The 19,325-nt window shown below is 40.6% G+C and overlaps 2 protein-coding genes across 3 annotated transcripts; both read left to right on the plus strand.

Annotated features, from left to right (window-relative positions):
* Window positions 1-510: 510 nt before the first annotated feature.
* On the plus strand, window positions 511-11,410 carry znf362a (zinc finger protein 362a). Of its 2 annotated transcripts, none has more exons than XM_079748100.1 (9): window positions 511-599; window positions 3,142-3,205; window positions 3,482-3,719; window positions 4,483-4,608; window positions 5,322-5,649; window positions 6,385-6,609; window positions 7,152-7,230; window positions 7,619-7,777; window positions 9,811-11,410. In XM_079748100.1, the coding sequence occupies exons 2-9, from the start codon at window positions 3,143-3,145 to the stop codon at window positions 9,931-9,933; spliced, it is 1,341 nt and encodes a 446-aa protein (XP_079604226.1). In that variant the 5' UTR covers window positions 511-599; window position 3,142; the 3' UTR covers window positions 9,934-11,410. The 2 variants fall into 2 exon arrangements, with proteins under 2 accessions (XP_079604226.1, XP_079604227.1); XM_079748101.1 differs by having other exon boundaries at window positions 3,515-3,719.
* Window positions 11,411-15,185: 3,775 nt separating this feature from the next.
* LOC307083680 (alpha-1,3-galactosyltransferase 2-like) lies at window positions 15,186-18,478 on the plus strand (the record flags this gene model as incomplete). Its single annotated transcript, XM_079747632.1, has 5 exons — window positions 15,186-15,190; window positions 15,577-15,669; window positions 15,788-15,874; window positions 17,082-17,219; window positions 17,791-18,478. 5 exons carry the CDS (start codon window positions 15,186-15,188, stop codon window positions 18,476-18,478), a joined length of 1,011 nt encoding a protein of 336 aa, XP_079603758.1.
* Between the last annotated feature and the right edge of the window lie 847 nt (window positions 18,479-19,325).

Raw genomic sequence — 19,325 nt, forward strand, 5'->3', positions numbered from 1 at the left:
TTAGATTTCATATCATTATGTAAATGTCCATCGCACTCACGATTGTGATGTTGTTGAAGTACTTAATATTGATTTAAATATGTGTAATTATTTAATATTTGTTGAAAGAGTGCGTTTTCTGAACATATTTCACAAGCATTTCACATTTTTCGCGATTTTCTAGTGAAACAGTGAATCATTTAAATGGCCATCTACTCCAACACATAAAGCTTAGGTGACCACCTTGTGCAATTCACTGCACAACACCTGAACACTGTTCAGGTGTTGTAAAATAATTCAAAACGTTTGCTGTTCAATGAACAGCCAACGTTTCGTTTGAATTATTATCAAAAATGTAGTTCTAATTTTAGTACAATAGTGGGGTTTAAGGAGTCATATAGGTTGTATAGAATGAACCATATTTCAAATGTCAATTTGGTTACCCCAAAACGGGCTAAACAGTTTGCTGTGAAATCTTTGAACCTACTAGTGAGCGATGCGGCGCTTGCAGCACCCAGAAGTGAACAGCAGGCGACCCGGAAGGTCTGAACTCCGACTGAAGGCGAGCAGTAAAAGAACCAGCAAGCTTTTATAATTTGTATCTTCTATCAAGGGTTCAGGTATGTAGTTCTGCCTATGCATTTATCGTTGCTATTTTAGCCATGTGTGCATCATGCAGTTGTCAACGCTTCGTTGTGGATATTATTTGAGCAATAAAAAGTTGAATTTAAATCATGTTTTTAAAACATATATATCATGAACACTGCGTTTTATCCAGTTATGCGAGCAAGAAGATTGGAATACGCTAAATTAAAAGGACACGCAGTTATTTTAATGAGTGGCTCGGATTGCAGCTGCAATTATGATAACGCAATGCATTCTGTAAGGCATGGTGATTGTTGTAGGAAGTGTCCAGTTTTTTTCTCTCTCTCAAGCCGGGCTATTCAAATCTGCAAATCAAAGTAAACAATCATCCCTACACTTAATGCAAATAGACGGGTGTCACACCCGAGTGCAAGACGATCATTTGAATACATCAGGCTATACATCTTGTATAATTTGGGATCTGCAGAATATGGCGTCCTGTCCTTATAAAAATAAGACAGGCTGCCATTTTTGTTTTCCTTTTGTCTGAATTTTTTAATAAACTGTCTGAGAATGTGGGAGAGGCTGTGAGGAGAGCCGATGGGAGGATTGTATGTGTTTGGCGCTCCACGATGCTTGACTTAAGATGCTGTGCATTTGTTTTGAATCTGTTGTGTAGATTAATGATATGGTTTTTCATAATAACCCTTGCATTGATGGTAACTATAGTTTTTGACGCGTTTATGTCGATCTGTATTGAATATGTAATATAGACAACTATGCATGCAGTTGGTGATTCGTATAAGTTAAATACGTTAAATTCACGCTACTATGACCGAGTTTTACACGATGTTAGTGGGATTTTGGAAATTGCCATACGCCTGTAGTCAGACACAAAATTAGCATATGTATAAACTCTCCTATAGGTGGATTTATCTATTGATTGACCTTTAATTATAGCTTTTTGGTGATAGATATTGGAATGTGGACATTGGACAATAACGTTATTATATCCTCCAGACAAAATGCTTAGTGCCTCAAATTATTTCATCATTCCCTTAATATAAATACATACAATAATCCATAATAATACTTGGGACAGACTATAAACAACTTGTCAAAATCAAATCTAGTAGTCAATCAGTATTTAGGAACTTTCTCCTCTGCCAACAGTACAAAAAAAGAAAAGAAAAAGGCGACCACTTTATGCAGCTTTCCTAGTTCATTTCATCCAGAACGGTCCTAACCTTAAATATCCCATCTGCAACCCTGTGCTGCAAGTCGATTCCCACTACAACGAGTCAACAGAGCTAGATAAACATGGCATATTGGACCCTGTTGATTCTTCTGGTCTCTTCTGGGACTTCTCCCTGGAGGCACAGAACCTCCAGGAAGTGAAATCGACACCCACTGGCATCACTAGAGAAATATTCAGTGGGGTTTACGCGCGTACCCCTGGACATATCATTTTTGTTTCTCTTGGCCCAGGACTACGGACGCAGCTACGCTTCTGCTAAGTCAAACAGACTTTGGAATGGCAAATCGTGCCAAAGAAGGCAATGCAAAATGTCATATAAAGAAAAAAAAGAGTATAATGAAAGGCCATGGAAAGAAACAACAGTCCATGGAAGGAAATAGCTTTTGAGCGTGCAGCATTGTCAGGCCTGGGCTTTTTCAATAGATCAAAAAAATAAATGTATACGGAATGAATTCATTTTTTGATCTCCATTTATGTTACGGAAAATACTTTTTGGGGGTTTCGTGTTGTAAAATATTCATAGCAACTATAAGCCACAAATGAACAAAAAACAACAGCATGATTCTTGCCACCATCATGACCCAACACAGTAATGTGTGCGCTACATAACGGCCTGTCTTTATCCAAGTCACAATTTATTTCATCACTGACCTCTTGGCAGAGATAATAGGATACGTCGTCGAGGTCTTTGTGATGCTGTGTTTCTAAGGTAACTCTTTTAGGGGAAAACGAGTTCACCTACGTTGGCTGGTATAGAGAGAGGGGAATCCAGGCCCTGCATAAGGATCAGGGAGACCTGGTGAAACACTTCTGGTTCCTCAGATAACACCTTAAAGTATTCCACAACTAGCCTGTGTAATCTTTCAAGGGCTAATCTCTACAAAGAGAGAAACGCATATGGTCGTGGTAAGAAATCCCAAGACAAAGAGAAAAAGCAACTTACCTGGCAGAAAGGGTACAACATTATATCCCTGTATTACAAACTGTAAAGTCTTGCTTTTCAGAATTTTGATCTGATTCAGTTATTCCTAAAGACAAATGCATGAATACAACTGTCCGCATTTTGACTTGTTTAATGCAAAAATAAGATCGATTTTTTTTTTTCTATTCAAATCTATAAAAACACTTGCAGTGGGAAATGCAGAGACAGAATTACAGATGGTATTAGATAAGATAGCCGCTGTGCCACAAAACGGATGTTTAAAAACACATATCTCACAAATTGCACAAGAAGCATGTTTGCCATTTGTCTAATGTACCTCTGAAATGTCTGACATGAATAACTATTTATCCTTATTAACATGCAATTCATATTTCAGAATGGCTGAACCTCGCTTTAACAACCCCTATTTTTGGCCTCCACCTCCTTCAATGACTGGCCAGGTAGGATTCTGGAGTCTATATTCAACTCATTCTTAAGTGAGAAACAATGAACCAAAAAAAGCAAAGGAATTAAGTAAAAAAAAAAACGACAGTGTATTTGTGTTGCTAGGATGTTTTTGTATAGAGTTCTCTCGCTTTAACTGTGCAGACCTTTATTCCCAGGAGGTCAAAAACAATTCAAGTAACAACCAATAGAGGGCGCCAGAGCACACACATACCAAGACCACGAAACTGATGGCTATTCTCTTGTCACAAATGTTGCTCCCTGCCTGTCAGCTGGATAACCTAGTCTTGATCAATAAAATCAAGGAGCAGCTGATGACGGAGAAGATCAGGGCTCAACACCTGCCGCCCGCCGCAGTCCCCTCCCAGCAGCCCTTGCTGGTGCAGACGGACGGCGGCCAGCACGTGATGTCCATTCCTAAAGCCCAGCAGATGCCGGGGCTCCACCCCCACAGCCCTTCCCCACCAGACATTGCCCTGCACGCCCGCCCCGCCTCCAGCTCCGTCTCAGGTGCTCCTGTCCCCCCCCCCCCCCCCCCCCCCCCCATAATGCACGCTGCCTCTACCCTCCTAGACTCCCTTCAATCCTGCAGCCATCAATGTCCTTGCCACCGGGCTCTGATTTGTTTTTGTGATTTGCATGAGATTTAAAGATTTATGGAATGTCTTTAACATCCGTAGCTGCTTTGTATGTGATCACAAAGCTCAGTGGTTAACGCCGGAGCCTCACAGTGAGATTATCAGAGTTCCACTGGAACGTGTGTGTGTGTGTGTGTGTGTGTGTGTGTGTGTGTGTGTGTGTGTGCGTGTGCGTGTGCGTGTGTGTGGAGTCTGCATGTTAGCATGGTCTTGTAGGTTTCCTCCTTCATGCTCTGGGTTCTTATACCACAAAACTTGTTGTACTTGTACTCAAGTAATGTTATGGTATCTAGCATGTTAGGGTACTTCACATGATAGGGTACTTAGCGTGGTATGGTACCTAGCATGTAATGGTACATGGATTGTTACTTTACCCAACATCTAATGGTTCTTGACACATTAGGGCACTTGGCATGATAGATTACCTAGCATAATGGAGTACCTAGCATTTTTTGGTTACATAGCATGTTATGGGACCTAGCATGTTAGAGCACTTGGCATGTTATGCTACTCTAAAGATGGTGATCAATCAACCCATTCATGGTATAATCTGGATTTTGGCAGTGAAGGCATTTTGATATATGAGGTCCTTGTCTGGTAAAATGTGTTTGTCTAATGTTGCTCTTCTTCTACAGGCAGAATCCTGGGAGATGTAAACTTAAATCTGGATGACAAGGCCGCTATCAAAGCCAGAGGAATGTGGGAAGACTGGCATTTGCGTCAAATCATTGAACAACCTTCTAGAACAAACCACCTATCAGGTAAACTGGTCATTTTACTTAAACCAAGTAGTTTGGTATATTAGATTTTTATTTCAACATTATTTAATCAGGAGAGGTTGACTCCAAACAAGTTCCTCTTTGTAAAAACAACATAAATAAGTTAGTTAATAACTAAGTACATGATGACACAGTGAAAATAAACACTACAATAACCATTTGCAAACACTTTCTTCCTTAACGTTTAAATTAATTAAAAATGTACGAGAGAATCTAGATTTATAGATACCTGCAGTCCATTCCCAGAATATGTAGCAGATATGCTAAAGGCAGTTTTACCAAGATCTGAGAAACACTTTGGAGTAATTTAATCAAGAAGAAACCCCCCCTTATCTTTCTTATGCAATACAATAAAGATTCCACTGAGGCATGCTCTGAAGTCCCGCCCACTCTCTCTTACCAATAATGCACATGTAGAGCATCCCATTCCAGGCGTTCTGTCGTCGGATGGGAACGCCTGCGATTGTGGTCAGACCTAGCATGGACACAAAGTCAAGCATCTTTGTCACCCTCTGAAATGCATGCTTTGAAAAAAGAAATGTATATTATATAGCTAATTGTTGAACCCTGCTGTTGTATCTCAAATATGATTGATGTTTCTAAAAGAAAGAGAAGATGAGAAAACGTTTTTAGATTATTTTAGTGTGCTTTTTGACAATTTCCACATTTTACTTTCCATTATGTTCACCAATAAGGTGTAGCGTTGGCGTCCAGAACGGGCAACCTCAATGCCTCTGATGTCATCACCCCCACCACGCCCACTTCCAGCAGCCAGAGTCGGATGGGCGGGGCCTCCTCGCCTCACCTCAACTCGGGGCTGGCCGGTTGCCATGGCATGGAGCCCATCAAAACCAACGGGGGCCTGGCAGGGCTTCTCGGACCCCCACCCAAGATGGAAAGAGGACGTAAAAAGATCAAGGCGGAGAACGGGACCTCTCCCCTTCTGGTGGTGCCCTATCCTCTACTGGCCACTGGAAACGACCAGTGTGTCTCCTTCACAGCCAAAGAGGGCAAGACCTACAGGTACTGGGGTTTGCGGGATCGGTGTTGATTTTGTACCCACAAATGCAAATACGTTTGACCTTCCTTTGGCCTCGCGTCAACACAAACATTACCACCGAAAACGCAAAGATTGTGATCCAGACCACAGTGGCGATTGCCTGGAGACCATTCTGATCACGTGACCTTCTGTTTCACCACAAAGATTAGGCTGGACCTCCTGCCGCCCACATAGATTTCCAGAAATTAAAACTTAATCGGGGCCCAACAGGAACTTTTATGTCAACATAAGTATAGTAAACCCATCCATAAGTGCAGTTATTGCAGAAAAAGAATCAATTACAAATATTAACCAAGTGCAAGACTATGAACTAGCTGACCTTCTCCACTGGATTGTTGCGCTGACTGGCTGAAGGACTTTTTCCGTCAAGGCAGGTCCATTGAAATCTATGTGGGTGGCTATAGGTCCAGACTGATCCATGCTTCGAAACAAAATATGAGGTCACATGGTCAGCATTGCCTCCAAGGTACGAAGTCGCTGGTATGAATGGGCAACACGTTGCCACGAAAACTGATTTTTGCCTTTTTACTATTATGCACATGGCCTTCAACAGTTCAGGTTACAATAGAAGAAGCTAGTTTGTGAATTTCTATCTGTTGTGTGTGTGTGGATCTGTTCTTGAATATATGTGTAAATGTGTATTCTTCGTAACTCTAGTTGTTCTGTTTTGGATTTCTCTTTGCCTTCATCTTCAACAGGTGTAAAGTTTGTCCGTTGACTTTCTTCTGCAAGTCGGACATGCAGATGCACTCTAAGACTCACACGGAGGCCAAGGCCCACAAGTGTCCCCATTGTACCAAGTCCTTTGCCAACGCCTCCTACCTGGCACAGCACCTGCGCATCCACTTAGGGGTCAAGCCCTACCACTGCTCCTACTGCGAGAAGTGTTTCCGCCAGCTCTCTCACCTGCAGCAGCACACCAGGTAGGACTGCTCCATTATGAAAAAAATCATAATCACCATGACTTTGGTCATATTTAAATCATGATTATTCAAATTATTATTTTTGAGTTTGAAAACATGATATGTTTATTCTGCAGTTCTCTCCAAAAAAAACACTTTCTAAATGAGAACTTTGAAATTTCGAAAATGTGAAAATTAAAAATAATTTACAAAAAAGTATCCAGATGTTCATTTTTGCAATTCCTCTGAAATAATTAATGAATTAAACAAAATACTAAAAGATAATAAATAAATAAATAAAAATCGGTTCAACTCGATTTTATTAATTTGGAGATCATCCTGGCTCGAAAGACAAACATACCCAGATAAAATAAGCACAGAAGATCCTTGTTGTCATAGTGCTGGATTATGTGCCACACAGTCTATGTTTGTGATTTGTTTCATACATTGGGATTATTCTTTGGAATGCTAGAGGATATTAATGTATGTAAAACAAACATTTATAGTACTTATTTCGTTCAACTCAAATCCTTGTGTGAAATGATTGTGTTTATTTCCTCCAGAATCCACACAGGCGATCGACCCTATAAGTGTCTTCATCCAGGGTGTGACAAAGCATTCACTCAGCTCTCCAATCTACAGGTAACCATCGCCAAAGATAGAATCATTCCCACCTCACACAACTCCAATTACACTATTACTTTGTATTTCTCTAACTCAATTGTATAAATGTGCGCTGTTATTTTATAGAATGGGTCTCAACATGACAAGGAATATTAAAATTAATTAATATTAAAAGGATAATTTAAAATCTCACATGATAGAACCCAAATGAGACTGTGTGTTGCTGCACAGAAGCTGCAATAATGAACTCATCTTGTGATCCTCTTAAATTCAGCACCATTCATAGTAGGTGGTTTTGTTGCATGATATGTTCTTGGTTCACCTTCTGTCGCACTATCCTGCAATGACCCACACAAACTATAAATATAAAGCATTTGTTTTTTTTGATGTGTTTTCCTCTCACCAGTCTCACCAGAGGCAACACAACAAAGACAAGCCCTTCAAGTGTTCCAATTGTTTCCGTGCCTACTCTGATGCTGCGTCCCTCCAGATCCACCTGTCTGTACACGCCGTCAAAAATGCAAAGGCCTACTGCTGCAGCATGTGTGGCAGAGCATACACCTCTGTAAGTTACCCCACCCCCCCAGCCGTACTCATTTGAAGCTATTGCATGCAGGAGTCGTGTGTGTGTGTGTGTGTGTGTGTGTGTGTGTGTGTGTGTGTGTGTGTGTGTGTGTGTGTGTGTGTGTGTGTGTGTGTGTGTGTGTGTGTGTGTGTGTGTGTGTGTGTGTGTGTTAGTAATGCGCGATATAAATGATAAAAAAAATGGCCTACCATAGAGATTTTAATTCTATCGCTCTATCGAGATAATGCATGTTGATGACGCAAAATACAATGTTTTATTTTTGGTTTGGTGCAATTCCTTTTCACATTGCAATTTTCGCAACAGTGCCAGAATTCGTCAACAAACCTGCATGTGTGCAAAGAACGTTAACCCATTTGTACCGGCTGCTGTGCGGCGAAACATTGTATCTAGTAGGTACAACGTTGCTCCGCGCAGCCGGTACAAATGGGTTAATGGTAAACACGCATTGATGCGCAATCCGGTCTTAAAGGTAAACACGCACAGATGTGTGATCCGGTCTGAATGGGTTAAATCATTGGACAAAAAGATCTGGGGCGTTGTAAAGCGTTAAAGAAAAAGGGGGGGGGGAAGCACCGGTGAAAGTAAATAATCATGGATATCCAGCGTGATATACATTAATCTGCGGACTGGTCCAACTCCTTCTCCCTCATCCTGACTTGGAATGTGTTAAATGCATCGGCATTTTTAAGTTATGTTTTCCAGCATACTTTTTACTTGCTTTTGTCGGACCGTCGGGTGGTGGCTCAACATGGAGCAAAGAGGAGACGGAATGTCTTTTGGATATCGGACCCAAATATCCAAAAGACGTTCCGTCTCCTCTTTGCTCCATGTTGAGCAACGTCTCCGAGACCACCTCTCCGGCTGGGTCAACCTCCTTTTGATGGTTAAAAATGTCACGTAATCGACAAAAATCTTAACAATCAATGATCGATCATCAATTAAGAATGCCCATCCCTAATTGTCAGTACAGTGTCTGTTCCTTATCTAGAAAGACATCCGTTTTTCCTGTTCTCTGCATCTTGGGTGGCATTTAAGAACCAAGGACTTAAACTAAGTGTAGTGCCTTTTAGAATGGTTTGCACTAAAGGAAAGAAACCCAATACTAATTTTATTTATCTGCAACATTATGTTGTATGATTACAGTGTTTCACAATAAATGTTCTCGAAATGACATACTATATTTCTCTTTTTTTAAAAATACATTTAGCAGTTTGGCTTTCCTTAGGGTCTATGTAACCTGTTCTGAAACGGTTATTTTATGATTTTATATCGTGATATATATCATTATCGCAACAGGCTGCAATGTATATCGCAATATGGATTTTAAGCCATATCGCCCATCTCTAGTGTGTGTGTGTGTGTTGCTTTTTGTATTATTTGTTATAAGGGGTCCTTAATCCATTAGGAACCGTATTGTATTTTTTTTTTTTCTGTATGACGATTTTTTCCTGAAAAAATCGTCCATATTGGTTGCACAAAGACATCGAAGATATACCATTTTAAGTAAAATCTATGCATATTCACAACGTTTAAAAAGCTATAACTGCGTCAAAGCGAGATAGGCTCGGCTGTACAATTTTACCATACATGCCACGCTCACCATTTGTGCAAAGGATGGAAGACTCCTCGTTATCAAAACATTGTCTGTTCTGGCCCTGCTGAAGGACGCCTGCGTGCGGCTCTGTGGCAGAGCGTGTGGAGGAAATGCTAAGTTGTGGAGGAAATGCTAGGCTGTGCAGGATGTCATGTTTGAATCAAACCGCAACCAACCATATTGCGAGACATCAAATCAAGTCCACTTTGAAGTATGCATAAGGCCATGCTCGTCATATGTAGGACCCAGTTATCGTTGCTCGCCACTATATTTATTAGAATTATACCTTTTTGTTTTGTTCTAACCATTGTTGTTTGGTTGTTCTTAGTTTTTGTCTTTGTTTTTATGGTTTTGTTCTGAGTGTCGTCTTTAGTGTTGTTGTTGATGTTGTTGACAGCAGTTCTCTTGCCCCCCCCAGGAGACCTACCTAATGAAGCACATGTCAAAGCACACGGTGGTGGAGCACCTGGTGAACCAGCAGCACTCCCCACAGCAGAGGACCGAATCTCCCGTCATCCCCATCCGCATCTCCCTCATCTGAGACCATCCCCTCCCCCGCCTCTCTCTCTCGCACTGTCCCTCTCTGGCTGGCTGTCTGTCGCTGACTGTCTGTTGCGCTCTGTGTCTGTCTGTTTGTCTCTGACTGTCTCTCTTTCTATCCATCTGTCGCTCTGTGTCTTTCCATTTTGTCCGTCTGTTTCTCTCTGTCTCTCTATCTGTCTGTCCCTCTCGGTGTCTGTCTCTGTCTCACCAGAGACCTCTCCTGTGAACTCAAGTCTCACCAACTCTTCACTCGTCCTTTTCAACCTTAATGTTTATATATATATTATATATATATATATATGCATATATAAATATATTTTGTTCTTCTTTACTTGCCAGATTGTATAGTGTACCTTTTTATATAGAGGTACTATTTTAATAAGTATACCATTTTTTGTCTTTCTTTCTTGCTGTGCATATATGGTATTATTGGGGATATCCAAAGATGAATATAACAGCACTTTGAGGCCTAGAAATGATAGGCCTAGAATTTTTAATCCTACCTTATAGAAAACAAATCTATTGCTCTAGGCAGCTACCTGGAAAGTGTCTCAATTCTGTGTTACGACTTGTGCTTTTGATATAGTCCTCTCTTGGGTAACTTTGAGTCAAGCCAATGCAAACACTATATTTGCATCAGATACCTTGTTCTCCGCAGGTCGAATAGGAAACGTTTATATCAAGTGTGTTGATTTAACCTGTGCCATGTTTTCATGTTACACCTTTTATTTTTTTTACTTTTTGTGGCAATGATATTCACATCAAGTGTTGGTCAGTGTTGTATCAAAGTATTCTCAGCACCATCTTCAAGTGTCTCTGGTTTGTTTCGAAGAGCCCGTCTTTGGTTTACTTTTTGCTCACACCTTCAGTTCTGCGTTCCGAGTTTTTGCCAGCCTTACATTCCAGTATTACTGTCACAGCGAGTGTCAGAAACCCTTGTTCTCAAAGAGTTAGTGTTAAGTAAAAGTTGGTTATTTTTTTCATCTGTTGGTTTAAAAAAGATCAATCAAAGAGTCAAACTCCCTGAAAATTATTTTGTCTATTGGCCATAACCAGTATAGCCCCTTGGTAAGTCATCCTAATATTTGATATTTGTGTTGTTATCCATTGAATGATGCACTTAATGTACTTTTAATCCATATTGTACTTAATTGAGTGTGCGTAGTAGAAATGTTTTGGCAAGAGAAAAAGGTAACTTCAGTAATTGTCATATATCCAAGAAGCAGACTGTCTTCTGACGTTAGGAGATCAGAGAGTCTCATTACGGCCCGTTCTCACATAAAGACATGGTCTCGTTATGTAAAGATGTTCATATTCATTTTTTCTGACATATTTATCATCATATTGACATATTGTCATTTTATATACATCCAAGCCTTAACTTAATTACAGTTTAGGTGTTCTGTGTTTGTTGTTAACTCTTAGTTTTTTTTCTGCCTTCCCAGCATGTTCCATAGCCTACTGTAAATAAACTAACTGTTAACCTCTTTTTTATAATAAATAATTATAGAATTTCAAGTCTCGTCCAAGGTATTTCCTTGTTGCTGATATCAGATGTGAGATGAGGATTTAAAGAGGCATGAAAGAGTATGCACACTGTATATTTCTCCCTTGATGATTTGCTTTCACCACTAACAACCTGTTCATCGTGTCATAGATTCTTCGTCAGGATCTGCCTCCTAACGAAGACTCTATGTCCCAGGCGGGCCCACACCACACCCCCCTGCTCCCCCATAATGCACCCTGGCTAAGATGACTCCTCTTTGAAACGGTCTATCGGGGTAGAGGAGGCCTAGTCTCCTCCAGGGGGCGCTGCATTAACAGGAACGTCAAACACTGACTGAGTCATCGTTCTTGGGGGGACCGGTAGGACCCCGCCATCGTTGCTTGAAACTTTAATTATTCTTCATTAAAGTTATCAATTCTGGCTGAGATTGAGATAGCCTACAATGTGTTTGTTTTTAATTATTTGAAGCCGATTATTTATGGGCAACCATTCGTCAAGGTGTTTATAGCAGCTGCTTATGTTTGTCAAATTAGTAGGCTATATTAAAAACTATCCTCATTGGAAAAAGATGGGAACCTATTTTTTTAAAAAAAACATTGACGGTTGTTTGATGGTGGAAACATTTATTTGACTAATTAATGGCTAAGAGTTCATATTCCTTTATAGACCTGTATTTGATTTGCCGATATTTACATGAAGCATTAAGAAATGGACCTGTCTTTTGACCCGTGGTACGTGTACCAAGGTACTGCAGGAGGTGCGTGAAGTTGCATCCTTGAACTAGCCTGATTCACAAAGATAGCAAAACAAAATAGACGATTAAAAATAAATATCTAAAAACTATCCTTGAGTAAATATTGTATGAGTTATTATCTGAAAACTAGTAGCATACCATCTTGTGTTTTCTATTCTAATGTGTGTTGGCCTAATAAACACACTGACCTTCTTGCAGAACTAATTGTGTATATAGATGGTAGGCTACACTATTTATCATTATTTCACTGTGTGCATAGGAGGCGGCCAGCGAAAGGTCTTGATAACCTGCTACTGGTACACCTTCAAGGTAGGAACCACCTAGTTATTTGGTTAAGAGACCAATCAGACGTGCAGGCTCTCAGTCCTCCCTTTCATTTTCTCAGAGCTGCAGACTCTATATTTCAGTGCTGGATCTTAGAGCTGCAGCCTCTATTCGTTGCCTTCATATGTCAGTGCTGGATCTATTGACAATAGGAGAATCAATGGACTGTTGGCAACCATAAACACGTGAGTTGTGAACGTTTCGTCTTCGAACCTTCATCTACTATTTTGTTAACCTGGACGATCCTTCCTTATTCTGTATTTTGCGAGGTTGGAGTTTGAACGTTAAGTCTATTTGAAATTGCTGTCGACCATTGCTCTAACTCATGGTATAATGACCTTTATGATTTCATAAAATGAGGTGTATAGCAACAAAAGGTGTAACATTGCCAAATAAAACTTTTTTTTACTGTAGGTTGCCAACCATGAATTCTTTCACGTGTTAACGTTTTTTTAAAGCATTTATTTATCATATCTATCATAACTTGAGTCCCATTTAAGAAATTAGAATATGCGAGCGTATTACTTTTTCATAATACAATATTAAAATCTTGATAAATAAAATGTAATATGAAAATTCAAATATTAATACAAAATATAGGCCTTTAATGGGTTAACAGAGACGGAGGTGGTTGATCTCCACACTCCTCTTCCAGATGGAGATTCTTCCTTCAGATTGTTTAATCAGTATATAGGCTGATTCCTGCAGAGCCCTCCTGTGGTGAAATGGTGGAAAAGGAAATGTGTGTAAATCTGGAATCTCTATTTAGTAAACCAGGCGCACTGTTCATATACCGTAGCCACGGATTACCAAACTTTACCTATGGATTACCAAATGTTGGATTCATTCACTCAGGTTTTATGCAATGAAAAATCAGTTGGTTATTGAAATGAACACACAATCAATGCAGCATCATTCATTTGAAACGTGAAACGTTCAGTACAGAAATGTATAATATTGTGTTACACACCAGACCAATGAGCTATGTGCTTGTTCTATTGCCACTGTTCAATTTTCTGTGACATTCATGTGTCATTTACACAAACCCAGATTAAGTTTAATCACTTCAGTAATTTACTAAATTAAAAATAAATAATTGAAGACAGCTTTTAGCCAAATACCTTCTCACTTTTAGCCATGAGGGTGTTACCTGCTGGCAGCTGAGCAGACGTGAAGTATTTTGAACTTGTTTTAAAGTAAACTAGAGGCGTTTTCCCACTAAAGGCCTACTAGACTGGTACTGCAAACGGCTTGGCCCCACCAAACGCGTGGCCTCGATCGTGTAATCCCCACCGCACTGCAAGACGCGGTCATTTACATGAAGTGAACCGAATTTCACCTTTTTTCTTTTTTCTTCAAAGCACCGCGATCACCCGCACGTACACTATCTTCCCAGCAGAATCCCTTGCCTTGCGGGCGGTTTATCGCAGCGCGTGTAAAGGACAGGGACATAAGTTGAACTTCAGTCAATTTAACGAGCGTCTCATACACAATAACCGTTTATAGATCTTTATTCTACTAACATTTTAGAGACAACTTCACGCTCTGAACAGGTTTGCGTCACCGAATATTTCGCACGCGCCTGGCCAATATACTGTTTAGGGTGTAGGCCTACAAAATGTGTGTGAGCTGTGCTGTGTGTGTGTGTGTGTGTGTGTGTGTGTGTGTGTGTGTGTGTGTGTGTGTGTGTGTGTGTGTGTGTGTGTGTGTTTGGAGAAAGAGAGGGTGAGAGATACGGAGAGAGGGTGTGTGTGTGTGTGTGTGTGTGTGTGTGTGTGTGTGTGTGTGCGTGTGTGAGAGAGAGAGAGTTTGTATGTAGCGCATGGTTGAAATAAGTTTGTGTGCAAGGGAACGCTTTGTAAATAAAAATATGGGATATAGAAATATATCTATGTGGAAAAATTTACAAACCAAAATATGAATTTGCTACCTACGATTTGCATGAGAACTGTGTGTGTGTTTGTGTTTTATGTGTGTATGTGTGTGTTTGTGTGTGTGTGTTTTATGTGTGTGTGTGTGTGTGTGTGTGTGTGTGTGTGTGTGTGTTTTTGCGCGCTCCGTACAATTGTCAAGTCCACAAGAATGCGTAATATTACCTTTGTAGCTCAGCTCATGAATCTTTATGAGTTTTTCGTAAACCGAAAAAACTCACATACACTTCCAACCAGCAAGCAACACAATATAACTAACGTATCTCTCAAAACTACGGTAGGTAGCTTTGGAGAAACCAGCCACTCTTGCTGTTTTTAAAGTGTTGTGGAAAACAACCTGTAGTCAAAGACGTGTCTATGAGACTCACTCAACGATATGATTACGTTTAATGATCTACTAGTTGTTGCACAACTGATGATTCTTGAGGTTGAGTCAGAGGTTCTCTCAATGAAGACCGCATTGAACGCATTGGCTTCACCTCTCACTGGCGGTACATCGGTGGAGAGCTAGGGAGTAACTGCTCCTTCCTGGGCATAGTTTTTGTGGTTGTGCCCCCTCAGCGATTTGAAATTCTTCAATTTCTCTGAGGGTAACTGCCATCTTCCCAATCCCGCCTCTGACACCAATGTGTTTTCCGTATCATTGTCTCCATCTGAAGGTACAGTTGACCTGTGAACTGGAATGACGTTCAGTCTCGCTGCAAGGTTCAGAGAGACAGGTTTCAGAAGCCACAATGAGGTACGATCCTTCTTTATTCTGCTGCACTTTATACCTACACTGTTACTGTCATTCAGTAAACACAACCTTGTATAATCTTGGAATGGATGGTGTAAACAACTATTTTGCATTTATTGAGGGGACTATCTTCCCCTCATGATCCAATGAAATTATCTAAATTAAATTGTCCGTTCAATCTATCTTAATCAAAGTACAAATGTAACATGGCAAAAAACTACTATTTTTTATTTCAGGATAACCCTAGTATAGGTAGACAGCAGAGTTAAACTTTTTTTTTTAATCAGCTGAAACCAAATGTTACCAATTTCCAAATTTAAATGGTCCAACTAAATTAAATCATAATGTTTCCCTTTTGTTTCATGTTTCACCTTTCACCTTTCTGCAAGAATACCATTTGACAGGAACAAATATCTTATGAGATGGGTCCTCTGCATCCTACTGCTACTCTTCATTATTTACTACACTCCTTCCACTGTCAGGTGAATCCACCATCTTGTCTATTCTAGATCGCACACAACCAGAAAGTTGTACGATATGAGCATAAGAGCAGCACGAGCAAAATACACTGTTTTTATAATCATGTTTTGGTTTGATCAGTTTTTTGAAAAGGGAGATCCCTATGAATACATATTCTAGAAGGAGAAACCTCTTGGATTGCAGTACAGGCATCACCTTAGACCTTTGGTAAGTGCTTTGTGTTTTATGATGTATGGGATAGTGTACAGCAAACCAGCGAGCTGTAAAGAAATCAATAATTTGACCCAAAATATAACAAACTAAATTATTGTATTAATTAAAGGTAGACCTACTATGGTGTTTTCCCAACAGGTAAACATAGTATATGTGTTCCAGAAAACATGTTTTTGATACTGTTTGCTGGAAATAGGTTTTAGGAAAAGAAATCTTGCCTACCGCTATTCCCCTTTGTTTCAGTCCCTTCAGAATGCCCTGTTTCTGGTGTCTGTAGCTTTAATGCAAATGAGCTGCTGCCCATTGACCAATGAGCTTTCAGAGTGAACCACAGCATGGAGGAGAAGTGATTGTTACTGTTTGTGGACTCCCGGAGCTCTATATCTATATAATATAATAATATAATAATAATAATAATAATAATAATAATAATAATAATAATAATAATATATAATATATGGGTATATATATAATATTATATCTAATATCACAGCCAAAAGCTATGTGCGCCTCGGATGATATTATGAATCATCAAGACTGCGTCTGACGTCTCTGGTAAAGACTCGTAGTGGGGGTAATCTCGGCCATGGTTGAGAAGAATTGGGGTAAAGGAACTTTGGCCTTGGCTCTCTGAAGTCCATATTGAACCGCAACATGTAGGAGAAAGGGATTTTACTCCCGGAGCTGAGCAGTCCAGTATCCCTGCTTCTGAAATGCGTGAACATCTCCGCCCAGCGCTCATCCCCTTGTCCACAAAATCTGAGCTATGCTAAGATTGGTAACTGTAGGCGGGGTACTTTCAGAAATGCATATCTCACTCAAAAAAACATGTACAGATACACAAGTTTGTATGTGTGTGGGAGCATCAGAGACCCAACACAACACCCCAAATCCCAGGAAAAGTGTTGTTTTCACAATATGTCCCCTTTAAAAAGATTTTATTACCTTCACCAAGTGAAGTCTGTTAGTTTAGACAGTTGGAAATAGCGTCCTAAGCAATGGTCTGTTATTCACAGCAGCCGCCTGTTAGAATTAACAAACTGAATGCTGTGGTTGACCACTCACACTCGAGTACAGATCAAGGCCATGTAATTAATGTTAGATAATAAAAATCCCCACATCATATCACCCCTGCTTATTATCAATCATTATTTTGTCATTAGGCCACAGCACTCACACCCCGCCCCCCTGGTGTTTTCAGGTACAGAACGGATGTTCAAACACACACAAGATGGGGAGCACCCATCATGTGGGATGGCATATTCCAGGCGGATCTGTACGACCAGACTCACAGGACAAATCGATCGTCTGTGGCGCTCACTGTGTTCGCCGTGGGCAGGTGGGTTGGATTCCCGAGACTAGCTTTGAGTCCTGGTGGTACGCATGATCTGTCGAGTCCATTTCATGGTGCTGTAGGTAATTTAAGAGCTTTATTATTTTAGTGTAATAAGCATAATTTATTCGTGATGGACATGAATTCTGAGAATTGACTGTGCCTGCCTCTGTATGAGCCGATTTCTATTTTTAGACAGCTCTCGGCATGACCTTAATGAAGCACGTTAAGGAGAAGAGAGGCAGCACATGTTTATTTGGTTGTTTAGTTTAAAAATCTTGTTTTTTGCTCACTCTCAAATCTTAGCTACAGCAATTATAATGATAACATTTAGTAAAACACTTATTTAATGATAATAATATAACTTCAACACTACAACTATTATAACTACCACCAAAAATATACCAAAATGATTATTATAATATAATAATAATGATATTATTATGGTTATAATCATTATTATCATTACTATCAAATAATTATAAACACTATCGGTTTCTATTAGTATTCATAATTATACAAAGATACTATGGTTTGTTTATTATTATCATGTAAAAACCTTGTTTCCCCCTCCAAGGTACCTGGACGCCTACCTGGGGGCCTTCCTCAACTCCTCCGAGCGTCACTTCATGGTGGGTCTCCCGGTGAGGTACTACATATTCACAGACCTGCCCGAGAAGGTGCCCCACCTCCAGCTGGGCCCTCAGCGAAGCCTGGAGATCATCAGAGTGGAGGGCCACTCCCGTTGGCAGGACATCTCCATGGCCCGCATGAAGACTATCGCAGACACCATCGAGACTGTCATCCGTCACAGCAGCACCCACGTCTTCTGCATGGACGTGGACCAGGTGTTCACGGCCAGGTTCGGCTCGGAGGCTCTGGGCGACCTGGTGGCCCTGCTCCACGCCTGGTACTACAACCTCCCCAAGATGATGTACACGTACGACCGCAACCCGCAGTCCAGCGCCTTCATGGTGACGGGGGACTTCTACTACCACGCGGCCGTGTTCGGAGGCTCCTGCGCCAGCGTGAAGGCCCTGGCCGAGGTCTGCTATCAGGGGATCCTCCGGGACATGGAGAACGGCGTGGAGGCACTGTGGCACGACGAGAGCCACCTCAACAAATACTTTTGGCTGCACAGACCCAGCAAGGTGCTCTCCCCAGAGTACTGCTGGGACCCACTCATTGGCCATGAGAGCGACGTACGTGTGGCCAGGCTACTCTGGGCGCCAAAGAATTACAACAAACTGCGCCCCAAAGTCTAAATGGGAGACAGGCAGGGTTTTATTTGTTGTGATGTCCTTGGGAAGCATTTAAAGCTATTTTTAAGTAAATGCCAAATGTTATGGCGTAGTGCTGTTTCTCTGGTTCTTCGCGTGTTTGATCTCACGCAAATAATGCAAATAGAAAGGTTGCTTTGCTTTTGCTATGAACACAGCTGTGTGGGTATGTGTGGATGATGGCTATGTTTAAGAAGCCTCACCTGGCCGGGGTCGGACTGATTGGACTCTGGGACTGGGTGAGGCTGCACACCTGTTGCGCATTGAGAAATCAGTGTGCAAAGGTTAAACCGGCCATCCCAACACACACTCAAAGAGAGATCTCTTGCATGGCATCATTATCCACAAGCGATGAACAAACTGTTGTGTTTGTGGAAGCCTTCTCTAGATTGCTTGCACTCACTTGGACCTATTTCAATTTCTTTTGAATAATTTCAGCTCTAAAATTAGAGCTTAAACTCTAAAAGTGTTATTGTTGGGTGGAAATTTAACTCCAGTCAACACAGGTAGATCGTGGTGTTGTTGTTACAGATGCAAACCTAAACTTTAATAGCCACATAAAGATCATTACAGAATCTTTCCTACTATCACATTTAAAACATAGCAGGAATCAAAGGGTTTTTCCATGTCCAAACAAGACCATAAAGACTCCTCTATGGTTTAAGTTGCAATAGGTTTGACTTATTTAAAGCAATTGATTATTCCTATGTCAGGGCTCAAACATTTGGATTGAAATTGATAAATCTTAGCTTTTGAAATTTACCCAGATACACAAGCACAAAAGGTGGCCAAAGAGAGCAAAGGTAACAAATTAGTTGTATCTTTATCAGTT

Source organism: Pollachius pollachius, assembly GCF_949987615.1.
Source record: "Pollachius pollachius genome assembly, chromosome: 12".
NCBI classification, from domain to species: domain Eukaryota; kingdom Metazoa; phylum Chordata; class Actinopteri; order Gadiformes; family Gadidae; genus Pollachius; species Pollachius pollachius.